The 23,232-nt window shown below is 53.7% G+C and overlaps 1 protein-coding gene across 1 annotated transcript in view; it reads right to left on the minus strand.

Moving 5' to 3' along the window:
• Positions 1-5,339: 5,339 nt before the first annotated feature.
• TESK2 (testis associated actin remodelling kinase 2) overlaps positions 5,340-23,232 on the minus strand; it is a 47,337-nt gene continuing 29,444 nt past the window's right edge. Inside the window, 7 exon segments of the mRNA XM_075832597.1 lie at positions 5,340-5,720; positions 5,722-6,548; positions 9,021-9,162; positions 9,681-9,767; positions 10,973-11,056; positions 12,246-12,330; positions 14,409-14,491. Of these exon segments, the coding sequence (XP_075688712.1) occupies positions 5,613-5,720; positions 5,722-6,548; positions 9,021-9,162; positions 9,681-9,767; positions 10,973-11,056; positions 12,246-12,330; positions 14,409-14,491 (1,416 nt within the window). The 3' untranslated portion in view covers positions 5,340-5,612.

Raw genomic sequence — 23,232 nt, forward strand, 5'->3', positions numbered from 1 at the left:
GCGCCTTATTTGCAACTTTGCCGTTTTACGCCGTCTCCATTACCCTATTTTAAAATAAAGTGGGTGGACAAATTCACTAGGATGTACGGCCGAAACGGACATAAATGATGTATGACATCATTGCTACCGTAGACTCCCCTTTTTGGCACACGGCAGTAGAAGATGCGATAAATTGAATAAGAAGCGTGTGCCTCTTTAAATTAGTCGCATTTTACTCCAAATTTTTGGTTACACATTTATTTACAAAACTCGATGAGCCATTTAAAGCGACAGCGCGGTTCTCCGGCTCCGCAGAGTAAATGACGCCGCACAGACTCGCGCTCTGTTGCTATACACCGTTTAATCTGACAGATAAATGAGAAAATTACAACTACAAAAAAAATAAAATGTAAATGGATTAATTGCATTTCCTCTTTGGTTCCTCATTACAGACATTTTATATACAGAGTAGCGACAGGCAGAACAACGGAGCATAAATACACACTGAGGAAATGTCGCCGCCGGCAGTGTCAGCGCTAACGTAAGACTTTAATAAAACAACTTCATAAATAGGAACATAAACCGGAGCAGGAAAAAGAACAAAAACAACAACGTTTGCATAGAAATGTATCGACAGCAAAATCTCATGGTAAGTGCAAAAAACAGGATTCAAGTGTCTGCGACCGTCTGGTGTGGGAGGAGCCCGGGACGTCCCGCCGGTCCATATAGCTTATATGCAGATCCCTCAGCTGTAATGGCGGCCAGATACGGGACCCCAGCGGCCGCAGGCTGTCCGCACACGCCGGGTGTTTTGGTCTCGCATGAGCGGAAGATTCGCCGTCCTTTATTCTCTTCACTTTTATCAGAGTGTTTAACAAGGGGGCAAAAGAAAAAAAACTGAAATGGTCAATACCCGAAACAAAAGATCACTACAATATTCTCTCAAGTCACCCGATCGTCCTCTCTCTGCCAGAGAGAGCAAATAATTGTTCATTCATTATAATCTATGAGCTGGAGAATTGTCCAAGTGGGGCTCAATATTTAAAATCTGGAACATTGGGGGGTGTCTGCGTCCATGGGTACCTTAGTGTCATGTCCACCTGAGCCCCATGTTACAGTTTATCTAAATTCATCTCCATAAATAGCAAAGTCAAAGCGTATATACATTACTGATCCCGAGTTATATCCTGTATTATACTCCAGAGCTGCACTCACTATTCTGCTGGTGGAGTCACTATGTACATACATTACATTACTTATCCTGTACTGCTCCCGAGTTATATCCTGTATTATACTCCAGAGCTGCACTCACTATTCTGCTGGTGGAGTCACTGTGTACATACATTACATTACTTATCCTGTACTGATCCTGAGTTACATCCTGTATTATACTCCAGAGCTGCACTCACTATTCTGCTGGTGGAGTCAATGTGTACATACATTACATTACTTATCCTGTACTGATCCTGAGTTACATGCTGTATTATACTCCAGAGCTGCACTCACTATTCTGCTGGGGGAGTCACTGTGTACATACATTACATTACTTATCCTGTACTGATCCTGAGTTACATCCTGTATTATACTCCAGAGCTGCACTCACTATTCTGCTGGTGGAGTCACTGTGTACATACATTACATTACTTATCCTGTACTGATCCTAAATTACATCCTGTATTATACTCCAGAGCTGAACTCACTATTCTGCTGGTGGAGTCATTGTGTACAGAATAGTGAGTTCAGCTCTGGAGTATAATACAGGATGTAGGGCCCCATGCACACGAACGTAAAAACGTCCGTAATTACGGAGCGTTTTTACGGGCCCATGGACTTCTATTGGCCAAGGGTACCTCCCCGTATGCCTACGGGAAGGTGCCCGGGCCGTTGAAAAATATAGAACATGTCCTATTTCAGGCCGTAATTACGGCACGGGCAGGCCCATAGAAGTCAATGGGGCTCCCGTAATTACGGGAGCGTTGCTAGGCGACGTCAGTAAATAGTCACTGTCCAGGGTGCTGAAAGAGTTAAGCGATCGGCAGTAACTGTTTCTGCCCCCGGGACAGTGGCTACCGATCATAATTTATATCAACGTGTAAAATAAACGGCCGGTAAGTAAGAATTTCTGTTACTTTTACTAGGGAAAGGGCTGTCCCTTCTCTCTATCCTGCACTGATAGAGAGAAGGGGCTGCCGATTACTGCAGTGCAATTTTGTAGCGAAAACGTGCCTGTAAATACGGGTGACACCGGACCCGTATTTACGGGAGGACAAAAATACGTTCGTGTGCATGAGGCCTAAGAAATTTATGTACACAGGGACTCTGCTGTATATGGAGGGTCATTCTATATATAAACTGTAAGATGGTGACGGGGCGGGGGGGGCGACTGTGTCCAAAAAAAACAAAAAAGTTAGGGCTTCTGTAGTGATTATTCTCGGTGTTCTCTTCCTATCTGTGATTATTTTAGCGATAATCAGGTCCCGGGATTTATTTCTTATACAGATCAGAGTCGTGGTTGTAGATAGAAGGATCTTAGATTCCATCAGATCACAATTCACTAAGAAAAAAGGCATGTTCACAGGGCCGTAAACGCCCCAAAAACCGGAAGCAGAACGCCTCCAAACATCTGCCTATTGATTGCAATGGGAAAAACGGCGTTCTGTTCCGACAGGCAGTTTTTTTTACAAAACGGCCGCGAAAAAGAAGTGCAGGTCAGTTATTGGGCCGTTTTTCAATGACTATAGACAACAGCTCCAAAAACCGCCACGAAAATCACGGGTGCCTTAATTTTCAGCCGCTTTTTGCGGAGCGTGTGAACATGCACTAAGGCTCCGCTCGCAGGTGTGGATCATGTTGTACCTCGTGAGGCGGCACGGACTCTGAATACTTTACACACTTCATATAAACAGCTCAACTTGGGAGTCATTTCCCCTTTAAATTAAGATGTAAACAGTTTAACAGGATCGGCAGGAAATGCGCAGAATATTTATACATCTGGGGGATAAATCGCAGCTCCGGTCCGAACGCGTCCAGTGCGGGGGATGTTCACACGCGGCAGATTTCTGTGAGTTTCTGGCAGCCGAGGCCGTTGTGCAACTCAGAGTGCATGATGGGAGTATTCTGCGTTTAAACTTCACACTGTAATGGAAGTGAACGGGAGACGTCATGTGATCGCTTTGGTCGCCTTCACTTCCGGAGTCCGACTATCGCAAGTCGCAGACACATTGACGTCACGCGGTTGTAACACCGGGGGCAGCGCTTCTATAATTCTGCTCCGGGGAGATTACCTGATGTTTAGGCTGTCCCAGCAGCAATATTGTGGGGTGTCAGAGTCCGGTGCAATAGTCTGCAGCCGCCGCATCTACAGCTCCCAGCAAGATTAAATATGACGGTGAGTAGCTTTAAAGAGCCTCTGTCATCAGAATATAAGTGCCCCGTCTCCTACATAATGTGATCGGCGCTGGAATGTAGAGAACAGCAGTGGTTTTTATTTTGAAACCGATCATTTTTGAGCAAGTTATGAGCTAGTTTAGATTTATGCTAATGAGTTTCTCAATAGACAACTGGGCGTGTTTTAACTTTTTACCAACTGGGCGTTGTACAGCGGAGTGTATGAGGCTGACCAATCAGTGACCAATCCGTGACCAATCAGCGTCATACACTTCTCATTGTTCCAGCCCAGCTTCTTTCACTTCACAATCACACTGGAACAATGAGAAGGGTATGACACTGATTGATCACTGATTGGTCAGCATCATAAACTTCTCTCCACAACGCTCGGTTGGTAAAAAGTAAAAACACGCCCAGTTGTCTATTAAGAAACTCATTATCATAAATCTAAACGAGCTCATAACTTGCTCAAAAAGGATCGTTTTTCAAAATACAAACCACTGCTGTTCTCTACATTCCAGCGCCGATCACATCATGTAGGAGACGGGGCACTTATAATCTGGAGAAACCGCATGACACGCCCTCCTCTGCAGATCATTGCACCATCGGGGTTGGAGGCTTAAAGGGAGAAAAACTTCCTCTTCTCGTTTGTGCAGAATTGTCAATAGTCGATGTTTTTTACAGCAGTCCGGTCCGGATTTTGCATTATTTGCTGGATTATATTCTTGTTCCATTTGGAGGAGACTTAAAGGGACAGTAGCACCAAGTTCCCCAAGAGAAGGAACAGTCCTAACAAAGCGCCCGACTTCTCCGGCATTCACAGCTATTGTATTTTACACCTAGTTCTGATTGACATAGATATCAGCTGGGGCCACTGTAGTGCTATCTGGTATGATGCCACCAGTGGTGAGGAGTGGTACTGCAAGTAACAGAAATGCCCCTCCCCTCTAAAATAGCAGAACACCCCTCCTAATGAACAAGATGCAGAATAACTACTCCCTCCCACGAGCAAAATCAGCACCTTTCAAGCGGCAGTAACAGGATGGGGCCCGCAGTTCCTCTTCCTCCCTGTTGGGGGCAACTACATTAATCGGAAATCAACCTCAGCTTGTGAGCCCAGTCCACCACCAGGGGGCAGCTGTGTACCATGTGCTCATTTATACAGCCCTACGGTGAGGTCATTACCCCAATATTTAGCTCTACAGCGGATGAGGGTCATGCGATGGGGCAGTCAGTGTTATTAATGGGGTCTGCAGCCCCCACTACCTGAGAAGAGACGTGTGCAGAAGATATTGGGTCAGTGAGGTTAGAATGAGAAGAGATTCTATGATGCTGGCGGGTGACGTCGCTCTAGGGCCGCGCTCACGTCACATTTTACATGCGGATCTTCACTTGCACCTGAAACGACAGCAGAGACTGATAATGGGGGCCGCAACATTTTCCTTCTCCCCTCCCCCAATGTTTCTGCTTTTCTTGCAAAACCCCCCCCCCCCTTAAAACGCGATTTATCGGCGTAACTCTGATCACGGAGGAGGCGGCACGTTTACATGTCACTCACATAAAACTCATCCGGATCCAATCACATGGACCGGGGGAGGGGACACAGATAAAACGGTGACCAACTCAGAGACCTGACAAGGAGCTAAAAAAAACAAACAATAAAACGTGCATGTCCCTTACACAGTCCCGGTAACACATGGACGGGGGAGGGGTAACGTCATACACTCCGCCATGTGAACCAGAACCGGCCGAGTGTAACGACATCAACATACGACAAAGTCAGAGCCCGGCGCAGTATAAACGCTGGCACGGAATGGGTTAAGGCATCACAGACTGACAACCCCAAGTGTGCTGGCTGGTGAGGGGTTAATACCGGGTTACTCCAAGTCACGTGACCAAGTATAAGCTGGAGGGGGTCACTAAACGAGGACGCGGGTGAAACGCGCCATAACCAACGTAACACTAAATCTCGCTTTGCATTGTCAATGTTTTTTATTTTTTGGTTGCCGTGGGTTACAGCGCTTCCCTCCCCCATGCAGCCACTTTTGGATACGGCTGATTGTTACCGACCGCGCCATTCATGATCATCAGTGGACGGCGGCCATAAACCCGACTGCGGGGGCACAGCCCAGGACGATGATCAGGCTGGGCCGGTCACCGGGGGAGGAAACAAGGGCTACTCCGGCCCATTAGGAATCTACTGGTGGGCCGAGGGGCTTCCTCCTATTCCGTCCTAGGATCGGAGGTCATGTAAACCCGCCGCACGTCACGTCTTCACCACCCCCTGGCGGATGTGGCGGCCGGACATCGTCACACAGGCAGCCCCTGCTCTCTGGATTGTCCACCGGCAGTAAGGGACACCCCCCCGTAATGCTCTGGGGGGCTGCGGCTCAGCGGTTTGTCGTTTAGTCCGTCCTCTATTTCCATGGCCTCGGAGCTGAAACCCGGCAGGCGCTGGTCCTCGGGGGGGCAGTGGGTGGGGGGCTGGGCGGGCTTCTTGGTTCTGACCAGCAGCCGGTTACAGTACTTGTCCTGCTCCGCTGTGGATAGACAGGTCCGGCTTCCATCCAAGGCTCCAGTCCCGTCCGTGCAGTCCATGTCCTCGTTCTGGGCACAGTCTGGACCCGGGGACCTGCTTTTATAAGGTGGAATATCCGCGACCCCGTATTTGATGTTACAGAGGAGCCGCGCCCTGACCTCGCCGCCGAGCTGCGCGGGGTCACACTTACCCACCGTGGAGGAGAGCGCGCAGTCTCTTTTCATGAGCTCAGGAGAGACCGGCAGGGAACTGCAGCACTTCTTGGTTAGGTAGCAATAGTCCAAAGTGTCCTGGCTGAACGGCGGCCGCACCAGTCCTGTTGTCTGACTTCCCTCCATATTGGGGGAATGCAAATCAAAGACGTGGGAGATGACGGACTTGCTGGGCATGTCGAAGAATTTAATCTTCCCTCCCTTTAAGTCCTCCCTGGCATTAAAAGGGTTAACCTTGCGCTGCTGCCCCCTGGTGGGGGTATAGAAAGGGTCCTGTACATTTATCTTGCGCAGAGGTTTCCGGGCAAAAACGTCAGACTGGCTCCGGGACAGGGTGATGTTCCGCCGGGGACGCGGCGACTTCTGCGGGATTTTGTCGTCTTGCGGGATTGTGATGAGACGCTTGACCCCTTGAATTTTTTCACTGGACCCTGAAGAAGGGGAAACAAAGAAAAAATAAATTCTCAGTCATTCGTTTCATGATCGATTCCAATCAGCAATTACAGAGAAAGCAAATATTCCTGTAAGACGAACTCTCGCTGCTGTGGTGGGGGAGGGGAGGGGTGCTCAGCATTAGGCCGAGGTCACACACGCAGTTTTGATGCAGTTTTTGTAGCCAAACACAGAAATGGACACAAAGAAAGGAGATGCATCAGTCTTTGCTTTATACTTTTCGTTCCTTTTGCATCCACATCGGGCTCCAAATACTGCACCAGAAACTGCGTGTGTGATCCTGGCCCTAGACGTGTGTGTGACGGGAGACGCTTCAAGGGGACGACTAGTCTGTAAATCGGGCTCATCGCTGTAAAATGAAGGTTCAGCAGCTTTTTAATAAACTTTGGGGCAGATTTACAAAAATGTGTAATATTTAGACAGCGCAAACTTAGACCAGGCAGTCAGAAGATGCGCCAAATTTACCACAGGGGCGCAAACTTATGATAAATTTGGCGCATCAACTGGACACGTCAGACACTGTTCCTCCCCTCCTTATACCAGATGTGTTGACTGTTTACTAGAGTTTTTTTGTGCCCAAATTTTGGTGCATTTTAAGCCACACCCCTTTCTGCCAAGCCACACCCCTCATGAGGCGCAAACATCTGTTCCTTTCGGTGCATTCTTGTAATAAATACGCCTAAAATTAAATGCACCCCGACAAAAAGCAGCCGAAATAGTAAATCTTTATGTTTCGATTCCTCACTATTTACAAGATCTCTGCTTGCTGTCCTACATGAGCTAGACAGCCTAAACTCCAGACTTAAACATTTCACCTGCACTGACACATTGTAGCAAACTATCAGAACAGGAGAAAGATTTATAACAAACCTGAGCTATGAGAAGCATTGGCTAGGACAGGTGACCAGATTTTTTTTTTTTTTAAAAAGTCCCATTCACTGACAGCAACCAGGGATCTTGAAAAATGGTGAGGACTTGATACACAACAAGGGGAATATTTTCTAAGGTTTACGTGACTTTAGTGGCTCTAAAATGTCACAAATAACAGCGCACACCAGATTTCCCGATCTGGCACACGGACGGCACAAGATGCGCGCGTCTCCCACTACATGGCCTGCACCGTACCGCGGCTTCAGAGCAGTACTGGCGTATGGAACACTAGACGCTAGTACAGGGGTCCTCACCTGGCGGACCGTGGTCTAAACCTGGACCGCAGTAGTCCGGACCAGTGGCACCACTAGCGCCCTGGATTTATGGCCCGGTGCTCCGGATCCCCAGGCGACACATTCAGTCCTCAGGACGCTGACACAATTGAATACTATGGCGGAGCACGGGCCTATCAGTTCCCTGCTCTGCCATTCACTAGGCTATGGGCCACCTTAGGCCTGCAGCCTATAAGACGCTGGGGCAGGTTCTCTGCGGGCCGGTGTGACGTCAGTGCATTACGCCGGCCTACGCAGGGATCCCATCTCAGCGTCTCATAGGATGCAGGCCGAACGTGGCTGAGGAGGCCTGAAGAGCAGCTCCACTCGTTGCAGGAGCGGCGACAGGTGAGTAGGTCTTATTTCTTTGAGGAGCACCATTGAGGGGGCACCGTGTGCGGCACGGCCTACAGGGGGCAGCGTGTGCGGCACGGCCTACAGGGGGCAGCGTGTGCGGCACGGCCTACAGGGGGCAGCGTGTGCGGCACTGCCTACAGGGGGCAGCGTGTGCGGCACTGCCTACAGGGGGCAGCGTGTGCGGCACTGCCTACAGGGGGCAGCGTGTGCGGCACTGCCTACAGGGGGCAGCGTGTGCGGCACTGCCTACAGGGGGCAGCGTGTGCGGCACTGCCTACAGGGGGCAGCGTGTGCGGCACTGCCTACAGGGGGCAGCGTGTGCGGCACTGCCTACAGGGGGCAGCGTGTGCGGCACTGCCTACAGGGGGCAGCGTGAGCGGCACTGCCTACAGGGGGCAGCGTGAGCGGCACTGCCTACAGGGGGCAGCGTGAGCGGCACTGCCTACAGGGGGCAGCGTGTGCGGCACTGCCTACAGGGGGCAGCGTGTGCGGCACTGCCTACAGGGGGCAGCGTGTGCGGCACTGCCTACAGGGGGCAGCGTGTGCGGCACTGCCTACAGGGGGCAGCGTGTGCGGCACTGCCTACAGGGGGCAGCGTGTGCGGCACTGCCCACAGGGGGCAGCGTGTGCGGCACTGCCCACAGGGGGCAGCGTGTGCGGCACTGCCCACAGGGGGCAGCGTGTGCGGCACTGCCCACAGGGGGCAGCGTGTGCGGCACTGCCCACAGGGCAGTCTACAAATCTTTACTACTGGTGTTCAGCTCAGGCCTTTACCTGACGACAGACCCTGGTAAATGGATCTTTGCGAAAAGTACTTGCGTGCCCCTGATGTAGTAGATAACGAGGAACCCCTTATACAATGGTCACATGGGCCACGGCGCCGCCACTCACCCTTAGTAAGAGGTTTTGTCTCGTTAATCTCGGGGGTCCGGGACAGTCGCTCATTTTCAGCCACTTCTCTTCTCATACGATGCAAAACGTCCTCCAGCTGCTTCACGATGTCAACGAAGGACGGACGGAGCTTCGGATCCATCTGCCAAAAATGTATAAACAAATTAATTACCGACAAATCACGGTCACTGCACGGGGGGAGGCAGCGGTGGAACTACAGAGTGGCGCCCGGGCCCAACAGTCCAGGAGGCAGCACATCGCCCGCCCCCCCAATCGTTGTGTGCCGGCCTGCAAAGAAGCCGGGATCGAGTAGCGGTAAAATAAACTTAGGGGTCTGGTCTGGGTTTCGGGGTCTCTGCTGCCCGCAGTCACACTCCCTTCTTTCTGTCCTCTACTTCACGTATGCAAGAAGAAAATAGGGAACAAATGGAAGAAAGTATGACTGCCGGATCAGACTACACACGGCTTGTTTGTTGTCTGTTACCATGGCGATGCATAGGAGCTGTAGACAAAATCATGGAACGTGTTTAATGAAGACTTTTCATATTCAAGGCACAGGGACCATAAAACAAAAGTTATGGCTGTGAAGGTGGAGAAGCCTTTATTGTGGTGTTCCTCAATGGTGGTCTGTATATACCAAGTTGGGGGAGGGGTACTCACATTGCAGCAGTTGAACGTCACCTGGAGGAAGTCCGGGGGGCAGTCACCGACCATGCGCTGAAAACTATCATAGTCCAATCCGAAATTCTAAACACGAGAAAGAAACAGGACAGGTTCACCTTGGGGTCATGTGATCACACAGCGAACAAACCACACAAAGCCCGCCAGTGTGTCCAAAAAAACCCCAAAAAGGTCTAAATCCATTCCACACGCGACCAAATTGAAATACGGGGAGTAGAAGGGTCCAACGAGAACTAGTAGATATTAGGACCGCACTGTAAGTAATTCCCCACAACAGATCGATCGGGCGGTGTTCACACCTGTGCTCAGGTTTCTGCTGCTCCGCTCAGTTATAGGAGCAGAACGAAGAAAAAGCGACATGTCGGATCCGTCACATGACTGATGAAAATCATTGATTTCAATGGGTTTCCGCCACGGTGTCCGTCATTTTACGCAGCGCTATTTTTTCCAGAATTTTGGAGCGGATTTGCTAACAGAGCCTCGAACGCAGATGTGAACACGGTCTTACTGAAATGACTGCGGCTACACACAGAGGGGGGAGCAATTCTGGGAAATGTAATTTACTGCAGCTGTTTAGGGCAGCCTGTATTCTGAGGAGGGAGCTGCCAGGGACTGACAGAACTTCTCCTCTCTCCCGATTGTGGATTGGCCTGGGGGAGACCATATCTCTATATTAAATGTCCTTAGTGACCATAGTTTATAATGTGCTGCTTTGACGCCCCCGGAGCTGCGCTCTATGAGCAGAACAGGCTTTACTGGTCCATGCGAGTTGTCAGGACCCAGGCGCTCCTTTAAATACATTATCCAGCTGCTGCTTTGTACTTCCACTTGCAGTCTGTAGGTGGCACTGTTGTATACAGATTTCCATAGTCCGTTCCTCAGGACACTGTCCCTTTAATGCCGCTCTCCAGCACGGTGAAGGTATTTATTGGCGTTTCTTCAGCCTTCGTATTGATCAGTATTTTGTTACCATGGACACAGTGATAAAGACTACAAACATCTCCCTCGTTACATTTATTGGGCGGCCGTGATGAGACATTATCTGATCAGTGAACGAGGCCGCAGCTTAGCAGAGCCGAGCGGCTCTACACCTTCATTTACTGATCTGATAAGACGAGGTGCTGACGTGGGCTCGGTGTTCGGGGGCCGGAGGCTTTGGAGCCGCCGCCATGTACAGATAATACAGTTACAGATTTGTTGCAGTAAATTTGCGAGTGTCCGCCATTTTGTGTATTTGATTTTTCCTGTGTGGACACGAAGACGGCGCTCACCTCAGTGCGGGGCAGGTAATCCGGGTCCGCCTGTATCCGGGCGATGACCTCACACAGGATGATGCCATAGGAGAAGATGTCAGCCTGGAGCAACGAGGAGAAATTCATTATAGTGTCAAATTACAACAGCCCCCCCACCCCGTCACATCAGCCATACAGAAAGAGAAGCTAGCTACTTCCTCCCTCTGATGTCATCATTGAACGGCTTCTTTATTTTTCTACTTTTTATATGAGAATGAACAAGATCTGGTGGGTGAGGTCTCTGCTCCGTCAGACACATCCCTGATGGACACTTACACATTTGTCACGGACACCAGATCATGATCCTCACTCCACAGGCAGAGCGTCAATCACACATCTCTACACAGAGAGCGTGATGAAGGGGGGAGATCCTCCCACTGTGACTGACTGCCAGGGAGAACTAATGGGGTGAAAGAGGAAACGCTCGGTGACCAAATGACAAAATTAGACCCATGAGAGCTAATATGGCTGACAGTGGCAGATGTCAGACAGCTACTTCCTGTCCCAGCAACTGAAGGCAGAAGCACAAACAGCTTAACTTCTAAGAGGGAAAGAGACTGCGCGGAGCGACTGCGCCGGAGGAAAGAGACTGCGCTGAGTGGAGGAAAACAGTGAGCAACTAAACAGAGTCCATTAGAAAGTTACAAAACTTTTCTTCATTATACAACGATTAAGATGCATTTGTGAAAAACCCCTTTAATATTGGTTCAGTCCACAAGATGGCGGCCTCCGATGGCCAATTCTTAGAAACATTTTTTACATGGTTCCACCAGCTCCATAATAAAATCATTGACATGACGCAGGCCGTTATTTTACGTCATTTAACCTCCCCCCGCATCATCTGATCAACCAATCACGACCTGTCAGTAACCCCTTCATGACCGGCCGTGGAGTGGCTTCAGAAATCTTCGGGGCCAGATGTGAAGTAAAACATGGAGGAGCGGTGGGGAGCGGCGCGGGCGATGTTTACACGGTGGAGTCAGGAGATAAGGAACTGGTTAATATTCTACCACCAGTGACTGAGCGTCCAGTGCAGGGCGCGGGTTTATTCTACACCGGAGGAATTCCACGTATTTCTCTCCGACAACGCGGGGAGGGGCATTGACACTTCAGATCCATGCTGGTTACTATGGCGACTTCGTGTTTGTTTCCACTGCTCGCACCTTCCACATAGGGGAGAGGCAGGTGACCACCTCGTCCCCATTATCTAAAAACAGGTCGAGATGAGGACACGACACGGGGACACTCTTACCTTCTCATTGTAAGGTTCATCACGAAGAACCTCCGGCGCCATCCAATATGGAGACCCCACAACCGCCAGCTTCTGGCTGCCCTCACTGCAAGGAGAACAGAGGAACACAAAGTCAACAGTGAACAATTCATAAGGAAGAAATAAACTCAATGACAGCGCCGACCCCGGGACAGATACGGAACAGTGAAACTCCCCATCACCTCTGACACCAAAATACAGGTTATATATAGAATTACTATCCATATAGAGTGGAGTCACTGTGTACATACATTACATTACTTATCCTGTACTGATCCTGAGTTACATCCTGTATTATACTCCAGAGCTGCACTCACTATTCTGCTGGTGGAGTCACTGTGTACATACATTACATTACTTATCCTGTACTGATCCTGAGTTATATCCTGTATTATACTCCAGAGCTGCACTCACTATTCTGCTGGTGGAGTCACTGTGTACATACATTACATTACTTATCCTGTACTGATCCTGAGTTATATCCTGTATTATACTCCAGAGCTGCACTCACTATTCTGCTGGTGGGGTCACAGTGTACATACAATACATTACTTATCCTGTACTGATCCTGAGTTATATCCTGTATTATACTCCAGAGCTGCACTCACTATTCTGCTGGTGGAGTCACCGTGTACATACATTACATTACTTATCCTGTACTGATCCTGAGTTACATCCTGTATTATACTCTAGAGATTCACTCCACAGCAGAATAGTGAGTGAAGCTCTGGAGTACACTACAAGATGTAACAGGATTAGCACAGTATCACGACTGTCATGCGATTATAAGAGACACGGAGCCGCCAATAAGTAGACAATCAGTCTGCGTGTGGTGAGGCCGGAATTCACGCCTCCTGTGGACTAACGTCTACTGCAAACTCCGGATATCTCCAGTTGAAATACGTTAAGTTACTACATCGACCACAACTTCCTGCAAACCACAATCTGTCAATGAAAACTAATTAAAGTGTAGCTAAATGTTCAAACTTCGGACATGTCAGAAGTTTTGATCGCTGGGGGTCCGAGCACGGAGACCCAAAAATCGCTAAAATGAAGCAGCAGAAGCGCTCGTGTGAGCGCTGAGCCGCTTCGTTTTGGTTTGGCTTTTCTCAGAAAGCCGATGTAGCGGAGTACGGGCTCATAGACTTTCTTCATTTTAGCGATCAGTGGGGGTCTCCGTGCTCAGACCCCCAGCGATCAAAACTTCTGACATACCAGAAGATTGCCGAGCGTTTAGTTACCCTTTAAGCTGCATTAAAATACATACTACTACCTGCTCTCCATTTATTTGCTCCCTGTTATCAGCCATTTTAGGAGAGGCCAAGTGTAGTGTAAGGAAATCCGGAAACCTCCCCTCCCCCATGATCACTACTTTACGTCACATCTCGTTCTGAAAACATCTGGAGTCGTTTACATCATTTGTGCGAGTGACATCAGCGGCTCCGCTTGTAACGCTGCTGCGCGACTATAAAATTCCCAATTCAAGGGCTATGGCCCTTTAAGAAACCCCATTACATTTGACACTCCAGTTACATCAAAAGCGGCCTTCTTAATTCTGCCGATTTCCTGTTACCAGGGAGAAGTGCATTGTGGGAGCTCAATGACCATGACAAAAAGTTGGTCCTACATTTGAAAGAAAAGTGAAAAAGCAGCCTGTAGAATTGTGACGTCAGCTCTAGATGTGACCGGAGTAGAAGAGATGATGGAACTCAAACAAAGCAGAGAATTTGCAACATTTTCTGCAGTCAAATTTTAAAAAGTGTAAAACGTCAAAACTGTGGAGTAGAAGACCTGATGAAACTCCGGATAAGTAAAGCAAGCAAATCCAGAGCTGCATTCACAATTCTGCTGTAAACAAGCTGTAGTTTACCTGCACTTACCCATGTGACCTGACCGTGTAGCTCTGGATGTGACTAGAGCATAATACCGGATTTAACTCCAGTTCAGTACAGCAAGCGGCTCAACTTTACATGAAGATTTATTCTAAGTGGCTCAAGCGTGGCGCGCGCCTTCCAGCCATGATGCAGAATCCAGAGCACAAGTCATGTGCACCGAGGAACGCTCTCCTGTAATAATCTGTTGTGTATCCAGGACCTGGTTATTACGGTGATTGCTGGGTGTGTAGAGCGGACGCTGATTATTTACCTGCAATCTGGAATTTTTTCCGCCAGACCAAAATCTCCTACCACGGCCGAGAATCCGCCCTCGTCACTCTTGATGAGGCAGTTCTGTAAGAGAAGACGGAGACAGTCACGAGCTGTACAGAGGTGATCTGAGGAGCTCCCGCTGCTTGACCACTAAGGGGTTAATGAGGCCGGAGCTGCGTGCGGCTTAACGTGGATAATGCAATGAGCACAATCCCTGAAAAGAAGCTGAGGCTGCAAAACCCCCAGATCTGCCCTGAATGAGAGCGCAGGAAGGCGGCAGCAACCTCATACTATGCCGGGGTTCTCCTTAACGTACAGACTTCATGCAGTCAGGACGCGGCTTCTTAAAGGGGAACAGACGACCGGCCTCATAAATTACCTGCATATAAACCAATGCAAGTGATCCCGCTCTTCTGGGGGGAGCATGCTGCCTAAAAATCTGCAGGGTTCCCCAGGATCAGGCATACACATGTGGGCTCAATCGGGGAAGCCCTACCGCTCTCAGGGAGCATTCTGCCCAAGTCAAAGAACAATCCCCTACAAAAATCTGGTTCCATTCGGGCAACCTTATAGATTTTTTTTCTACTGTTTACAGGGGTTGTCCAGGATTATAAAAAAACAAACAAAACACATTGCTGCTTCCTTCCAAAAACAGCGCCACACATGTGCACAGGTTGTGTGTGGTACTGCAGCTCAGTCCTAGTCACTTCAGTAGAGCGGACCGGTGATAACGGACAACCCACAGACCGGTCCAGCGCTGTTATGGAAAAAGGCCGCCATGTTTGACTCCTAAACTTTATAATTCAGAAGGAAAAAAAGCCACCAACATATGAACGCATCACACAATGCCCTGACAATCTCACCACTGTGGGGCGCTATGTACCCACCTCACCAGAGCAAACCAAGATGGCTGCTGCCAGTCAGAGAAAAGAAGATAAACAATGTAGGGCGGATTCATGTGCTCTTTGTGCGGAGTGCTGGGTTCTGCGTGGTGGAAAAACACAAGAGCCCCTTATGTAGAACCCGGCCTGAAAACATCTGCCGACCACCCCCAGAAAGAACAGAAATCTGACTAATAGCCAGATGTTCCAAACTTTATTTATACAGAGCAAAAAGGACGGGAACAACGAAATACAACAGTTCAGTGCGGACAGAAGCTTTACTCCGCGAGACAGAGAGCGCGCGCGAGACAGAGAGAGAGAGAGCGCGCGCGAGACAGAGAGAGAGAGAGCGCGCGCGAGACAGAGAGAGAGAGAGCGCGCGCGAGACAGAGAGAGAGAGAGCGCGCGCGAGACAGAGAGAGAGAGAGCGCGCGCGAGACAGAGAGAGAGAGAGAGCGCGCGAGACAGAGAGAGAGAGAGCGCGCGCGAGACAGAGAGAGAGAGAGCGCGCGCGAGACAGAGAGAGAGAGCGCGCGCGAGACAGAGAGAGAGAGAGCGCGCGCGAGACAGAGAGAGAGAGCGCGCGCGAGACAGAGAGAGAGAGCGCGCGCGAGACAGAGAGAGAGAGCGCGCGCGAGACAGAGAGAGAGAGCGCGCGCGAGACAGAGAGAGAGAGCGCGCGAGACAGAGAGAGAGAGCGCGCGAGACAGAGAGAGAGAGCGCGCGAGACAGAGAGAGAGAGCGCGAGACAGAGAGAGAGCGCGAGACAGAGAGAGAGCGCGAGACAGAGAGAGAGAGCGCGCGCGCGCGAGACAGAGAGAGAGAGAGCGCGCGCGCGCGCGAGACAGAGAGAGAGAGAGAGCGCGCGCGCGAGACAGAGAGAGAGAGAGAGCGCGCGCGCGCGACAGAGAGAGAGAGCGCGCGCGCGCGACAGAGAGAGAGAGCGCGCGCGCGAGACAGAGAGAGAGAGCGCGCGCGCGAGACAGAGAGAGAGAGCGCGCGCGCGAGACAGAGAGAGAGAGCGCGCGCGCGAGACAGAGAGAGAGAGCGCGCGCGCGAGACAGAGAGAGAGAGCGCGCGCGCGAGACAGAGAGAGAGAGCGCGCGCGCGAGACAGAGAGAGAGAGCGCGCGCGCGAGACAGAGAGAGAGAGCGCGCGCGCGAGACAGAGAGAGAGAGCGCGCGCGCGCGCGAGACAGAGAGAGAGCGCGCGCGCGCGCGAGACAGAGAGAGAGCGCGCGCGCGCGCGAGACAGAGAGAGAGCGCGCGCGCGCGCGAGACAGAGAGAGAGAGCGCGCGCGCGCGAGACAGAGAGAGCGCGCGCGCGCGAGACAGAGAGAGAGAGCGCGCGCGCGCGAGACAGAGAGAGAGAGCGCGCGCGCGAGACAGAGAGAGAGAGCGCGCGCGCGAGACAGAGAGAGAGAGCGCGCGCGCGAGACAGAGAGAGAGCGCGCGCGCGCGAGACAGAGAGAGAGCGCGCGCGCGCGAGACAGAGAGAGAGCGCGCGCGCGCGAGACAGAGAGAGAGCGCGCGCGCGCGAGACAGAGAGAGAGCGCGCGCGCGCGAGACAGAGAGAGAGCGCGCGCGCGCGAGACAGAGAGAGAGCGCGCGCGCGCGAGACAGAGAGAGAGCGCGCGCGCGCGAGACAGAGAGAGAGCGCGCGCGCGAGACAGAGAGAGAGAGAGAGCGCGCGCGCGAGACAGAGAGAGAGCGCGCGCGCGAGACAGAGAGAGAGCGCGCGCGCGAGACAGAGAGAGAGCGCGCGCGCGAGACAGAGAGAGAGCGCGCGCGCGAGACAGAGAGAGAGCGCGCGCGCGAGACAGAGAGAGAGCGCGCGCGCGAGACAGAGAGAGAGCGCGCGCGCGAGACAGAGAGAGAGCGCGCGCGCGAGACAGAGAGAGAGCGCGCGCGCGAGACAGAGAGAGAGAGCGCGCGCGAGACAGAGAGAGAGAGCGCGCGCGAGACAGAGAGAGAGAGCGCGCGCGAGACAGAGAGAGAGAGCGCGCGCGAGACAGAGAGAGAGAGCGCGCGCGAGACAGAGAGAGAGAGCGCGCGCGAGACAGAGAGAGAGAGCGCGCGCGAGACAGAGAGAGAGAGCGCGCGCGAGACAGAGAGAGAGAGCGCGCGCGAGACAGAGAGAGAGAGCGCGCGCGAGACAGAGAGAGAGAGCGCGCGCGAGACAGAGAGAGAGAGCGCGCGCGAGACAGAGAGAGAGAGCGCGCGCGAGACAGAGAGAGAGAGAGAGCGCGCGCGAGACAGAGAGAGAGAGAGAGCGCGCGCGAGACAGAGAGAGAGAGAGAGAGAGAGCGCGCGCGCGCGCGCACGAGACAGAGAGAGAGAGAGAGAGCGCGCGCGAGACAGAGAGAGAGAGAGAGCGCGAGACAGAGAGAGAGAGAGAGCGCGCGCGAGACAGAGAGAGAGAGAGCGCGCGCGAGACAGAGAGAGAGAGAGAGCGCGCGCGAGACAGAGAGACAGAGAGAGAGAGAGCGCGCGCGAGACAGAGAGACAGAGAGAGAGAGAGAGCGCGCGCGAGACAGAGAGACAGAGAGAGAGAGAGAGCGCGCGCGCGAGACAGAGAGACAGAGAGAGAGAGAGCGCGCGCGCGAGACAGAGAGACAGAGAGACAGAGAGAGACAGAGAGACAGAGAGAGAGAGAGAGAGAGCGCGCGCGAGACAGAGAGAGAGAGCGCGCGCGAGACAGAGAGAGAGAGCGCGCGCGAGACAGAGAGAGAGAGCGCGCGCGAGACAGAGAGAGAGAGCGCGCGCGAGACAGAGAGAGAGAGCGCGCGCGAGACAGAGAGAGAGAGCGCGCGCGAGACAGAGAGAGAGCGCGCGCGAGACAGAGAGAGAGAGCGCGCGCGAGACAGAGAGAGAGAGCGCGCGCGAGACAGAGAGAGAGAGCGCGCGCGAGACAGAGAGAGAGAGAGAGCGCGCGCGAGACAGAGAGAGAGAGAGAGAGCGCGCGCGAGACAGAGAGAGAGAGAGAGAGCGCGCGCGAGACAGAGAGAGAGAGAGAGAGCGCGCGCGAGACAGAGAGAGAGAGAGAGAGCGCGCGCGAGACAGAGAGAGAGAGAGAGAGCGCGCGCGAGACAGAGAGAGAGAGCGCGCGCGAGACAGAGAGAGAGAGCGCGCGCGAGACAGAGAGAGAGAGCGCGCGCGAGACAGAGAGAGAGCGCGCGCGAGACAGAGAGAGAGCGCGCGCGAGACAGAGAGAGAGAGCGCGCGCGAGACAGAGAGAGAGAGCGCGCGCGAGACAGAGAGAGAGAGCGCGCGCGAGACAGAGAGAGAGAGCGCGCGCGAGACAGAGAGAGAGAGCGCGCGCGAGACAGAGAGAGAGAGCGCGCGCGAGACAGAGAGAGAGAGCGCGCGCGAGACAGAGAGAGAGAGCGCGCGCGAGACAGAGAGAGAGAGCGCGCGCGAGACAGAGAGAGAGAGAGCGCGCGCGAGACAGAGAGAGAGAGAGAGCGCGCGCGAGACAGAGAGAGAGAGAGAGAGCGCGCGCGAGACAGAGAGAGAGAGAGCGCGCGCGAGACAGAGAGAGAGAGAGCGCGCGCGAGACAGAGAGAGAGAGAGCGCGCGCGAGACAGAGAGAGAGAGAGCGCGCGCGAGACAGAGAGAGAGAGAGAGAGAGAGCGCGCGCGAGACAGAGAGAGAGAGAGCGCGCGCGAGACAGAGAGAGAGCGCGCGCGCGAGACAGAGAGAGAGCGCGCGCGCGAGACAGAGAGAGAGAGCGCGCGCGAGACAGAGAGAGAGAGAGCGCGCGCGAGACAGAGAGAGAGAGAGAGCGCGCGCGAGACAGAGAGAGAGAGCGCGCGCGAGACAGAGAGAGAGAGCGCGCGCGAGACAGAGAGAGAGAGCGCGCGCGAGACAGAGAGAGAGAGCGCGCGCGAGACAGAGAGAGAGAGCGCGCGCGAGACAGAGAGAGAGAGAGCGCGCGCGAGACAGAGAGAGAGAGAGAGAGAGCGCGCGCGAGACAGAGAGAGAGAGAGCGCGCGCGAGACAGAGAGAGAGAGAGCGCGCGCGAGACAGAGAGAGAGAGAGCGCGCGCGAGACAGAGAGAGAGAGAGCGCGCGCGAGACAGAGAGAGAGAGAGCGCGCGCGAGACAGAGAGAGAGCGCGCGCGCGAGACAGAGAGAGAGCGCGCGCGCGAGACAGAGAGAGAGAGCGCGCGCGAGACAGAGAGAGAGAGAGCGCGCGCGAGACAGAGAGAGAGAGCGCGCGCGAGACAGAGAGAGAGAGAGAGCGCGCGAGACAGAGAGAGAGAGCGCGCGCGAGACAGAGAGAGAGAGAGAGAGCGCGCGAGACAGAGAGAGAGAGAGAGAGCGCGCGAGACAGAGAGAGAGAGAGCGCGCGCGAGACAGAGAGAGAGAGACAGAGAGAGAGCGCGCGCGAGACAGAGAGAGAGAGAGAGAGCGCGCGCGAGACAGAGAGAGAGAGAGCGCGCGCGAGACAGAGAGAGAGAGAGCGAGCGCGCGCGAGACAGAGAGAGAGCGCGCGCGCGAGACAGAGAGAGAGAGCGCGCGCGAGACAGAGAGAGAGAGAGCGCGCGCGAGACAGAGAGAGAGAGAGCGCGCGCGAGACAGAGAGAGAGAGAGCGCGCGCGAGACAGAGAGAGAGAGAGAGCGCGCGAGACAGAGAGAGAGAGCGCGCGCGAGACAGAGAGAGAGAGAGAGAGCGCGCGAGACAGAGAGAGAGAGAGAGAGCGCGCGCGAGACAGAGAGAGAGAGAGAGCGCGCGCGAGACAGAGAGAGAGCGCGCGCGAGACAGAGAGAGAGAGAGCGCGCGCGAGACAGAGAGAGAGAGAGCGCGCGCGAGACAGAGAGAGAGAGCGCGCGCGAGACAGAGAGAGAGCGCGCGCGAGACAGAGAGAGAGAGCGCGCGCGAGACAGAGAGAGAGAGCGCGCGCGAGACAGAGAGAGAGCGCGCGCGAGACAGAGAGAGAGAGCGCGCGCGAGACAGAGAGAGAGAGCGCGCGCGAGACAGAGAGAGAGCGCGCGCGAGACAGAGAGAGAGAGCGCGCGCGAGACAGAGAGAGAGAGCGCGCGCGAGACAGAGAGAGAGAGCGCGCGCGAGACAGAGAGAGAGAGCGCGCGCGAGACAGAGAGAGAGAGAGCGCGCGCGAGACAGAGAGAGAGAGAGCGCGCGCGAGACAGAGAGAGAGAGAGCGCGCGCGAGACAGAGAGAGAGAGAGCGCGCGCGAGACAGAGAGAGAGAGAGCGCGCGCGAGACAGAGAGAGAGAGAGCGCGCGCGAGACAGAGAGAGAGAGAGCGCGCGCGAGACAGAGAGAGAGAGAGCGCGCGCGAGACAGAGAGAGAGAGAGCGCGCGCGAGACAGAGAGAGAGAGAGCGCGCGCGACAGAGAGAGAGAGAGCGCGCGCGACAGAGAGAGAGAGCGCGCGCGAGACAGAGAGAGAGAGCGCGCGCGAGACAGAGAGAGAGAGCGCGCGCGAGACAGAGAGAGAGAGCGCGCGCGAGACAGAGAGAGAGAGCGCGCGCGCGAGACAGAGAGAGAGAGCGCGCGCGCGAGACAGAGAGAGAGAGCGCGCGCGCGAGACAGAGAGAGAGAGCGCGCGCGCGAGACAGAGAGAGAGAGCGCGCGCGCGAGACAGAGAGAGAGAGCGCGCGCGCGAGACAGAGAGAGAGAGCGCGCGCGCGAGACAGAGAGAGAGAGCGCGCGCGCGAGACAGAGAGAGAGAGCGCGCGCGCGAGACAGAGAGAGAGAGCGCGCGCGCGAGACAGAGAGAGAGAGCGCGCGCGCGAGACAGAGAGAGAGAGCGCGCGCGCGAGACAGAGAGAGAGAGCGCGCGCGCGAGACAGAGAGAGAGAGCGCGCGCGCGAGACAGAGAGAGAGAGCGCGCGCGCGAGACAGAGAGAGAGAGCGCGCGCGCGAGACAGAGAGAGAGAGCGCGCGCGCGAGACAGAGAGAGAGAGCGCGCGCGCGAGACAGAGAGAGAGAGCGCGCGCGCGAGACAGAGAGAGAGCGCGCGCGCGAGACAGAGAGAGAGCGCGCGCGCGAGACAGAGAGAGAGCGCGCGCGCGAGACAGAGAGAGAGAGCGCGCGCGCGAGACAGAGAGAGAGAGCGCGCGCGCGAGACAGAGAGAGAGAGCGCGCGCGCGAGACAGAGAGAGAGAGCGCGCGCGCGAGACAGAGAGAGAGAGCGCGCGCGAGACAGAGAGAGAGAGCGCGCGCGAGACAGAGAGAGAGAGCGCGCGCGAGACAGAGAGAGAGAGCGCGCGCGAGACAGAGAGAGAGAGCGCGCGCGAGACAGAGAGAGAGAGCGCGCGCGAGACAGAGAGAGAGAGCGCGCGCGAGACAGAGAGAGAGAGCGCGCGCGAGACAGAGCGCGCGCGAGACAGAGAGAGAGCGCGCGCGAGACAGAGAGAGAGAGCGCGCGCGAGACAGAGAGAGAGAGCGCGCGCGAGACAGAGAGAGAGAGCGCGCGCGAGACAGAGAGAGAGAGCGCGCGCGAGACAGAGAGAGAGCGCGCGCGAGACAGAGAGAGAGAGCGCGCGCGAGACAGAGAGAGAGCGCGCGCGCGAGACAGAGAGAGAGAGCGCGCGAGACAGAGAGAGAGCGCGCGAGACAGAGAGAGCGCGCGAGACAGAGAGAGAGCGCGCGAGACAGAGAGAGAGAGCGCGCGAGACAGAGAGAGCGCGCGAGACAGAGAGAGAGAGCGCGCGAGACAGAGAGAGAGAGAGCGCGCGAGACAGAGAGAGAGCGCGAGACAGAATCGACATGAAAAGATGTACTGATCCTGAGTTACATCCTGTATTATATTCCAGAGCTGCACTCACTATTCTGCTGGTGGAGTCACTGTGTACATACATTACATTACTTATCCTGTACTGATCCTGAGTTATATCCTGTATTATACTCCAGAGCTGCACTCACTATTCTGCTGGTGGAGTCACTGTGTACATACATTACATTACTTATCCTGTACTGATCTTGAGTTACATCCTGTATTATACTCCAGAGCTGCACTCACTATTCTGCTGGTGGAGTCACTGTGTACATACATTATATTACTTATCCTGTACTGATCCTGAGTTACATCCTGTATTATACTCCAGAGCTGCACTCACTATTCTGCTGGTGGAGTCACTGTTGTACATATATTACATTACTTATCCTATACTGATCTTGAGTTACATCCTGTATTATACTCCGGAGCTGCACTCACTATTCTGCTGGTGGAGTCACTGTGTACATACATTACATTACTTATCCTGTACTGATCCTGAGTTATATCCTGTATTATACTCCAGAGCTGCACTCACTATTCTGCTGGTGGAGTCCCTGTGTACATACATTACTTATCCTGTACTGATCCTGAGTTATATCCTGTATTATACTCCAGAGCTGCACTCACTATTCTGCTGGTGGAGTCTCTGTGTACATACATTACATTACTTATCCTGTACTGATCCTGAGTTACATCCTGTATTATACTCCAGAGCTGCACTCACTATTCTGCTGGTGGAGTCACTATGTACATGCATTACATTAATACTGTACTGATCCTGAGTTATATCCTGTATTATACTCCAGAGCTGCATTGGGTAAGCAGATCTCTGGTCCTGCCAAAGCAGATAATTGCAGCATACAGCGCTATGTATTCCTGTTTTGGAAGGATGTCAGTGAAACTCCACCTTCACTTTTCATTGTCATTTTATGGGTGAAATCACCATAAAACACGGAGTTTGTATTATACTCCAGTCGCATTTAAAGCTGCATTTACAATTCTACTGGTTCCTGCCACTTGGAATAAAGCAGCACTGTGCGGACACTTCTATACAGCTTCGATGAGATCTTAGAATTCATGTACTACGGCGCACAGCATTGTGGGAGATTTTTTTTTTTCTCTGTCGGACCATATAGTGCGGTTTCTAAACACTACGTCTGCTACAATGCACTACAGCAGAGAACTGAACCAGCAGG

The sequence above is a fragment of the Rhinoderma darwinii genome, chromosome 7, assembly GCF_050947455.1.
Source record: "Rhinoderma darwinii isolate aRhiDar2 chromosome 7, aRhiDar2.hap1, whole genome shotgun sequence".
NCBI lineage: Eukaryota > Metazoa > Chordata > Amphibia > Anura > Rhinodermatidae > Rhinoderma > Rhinoderma darwinii.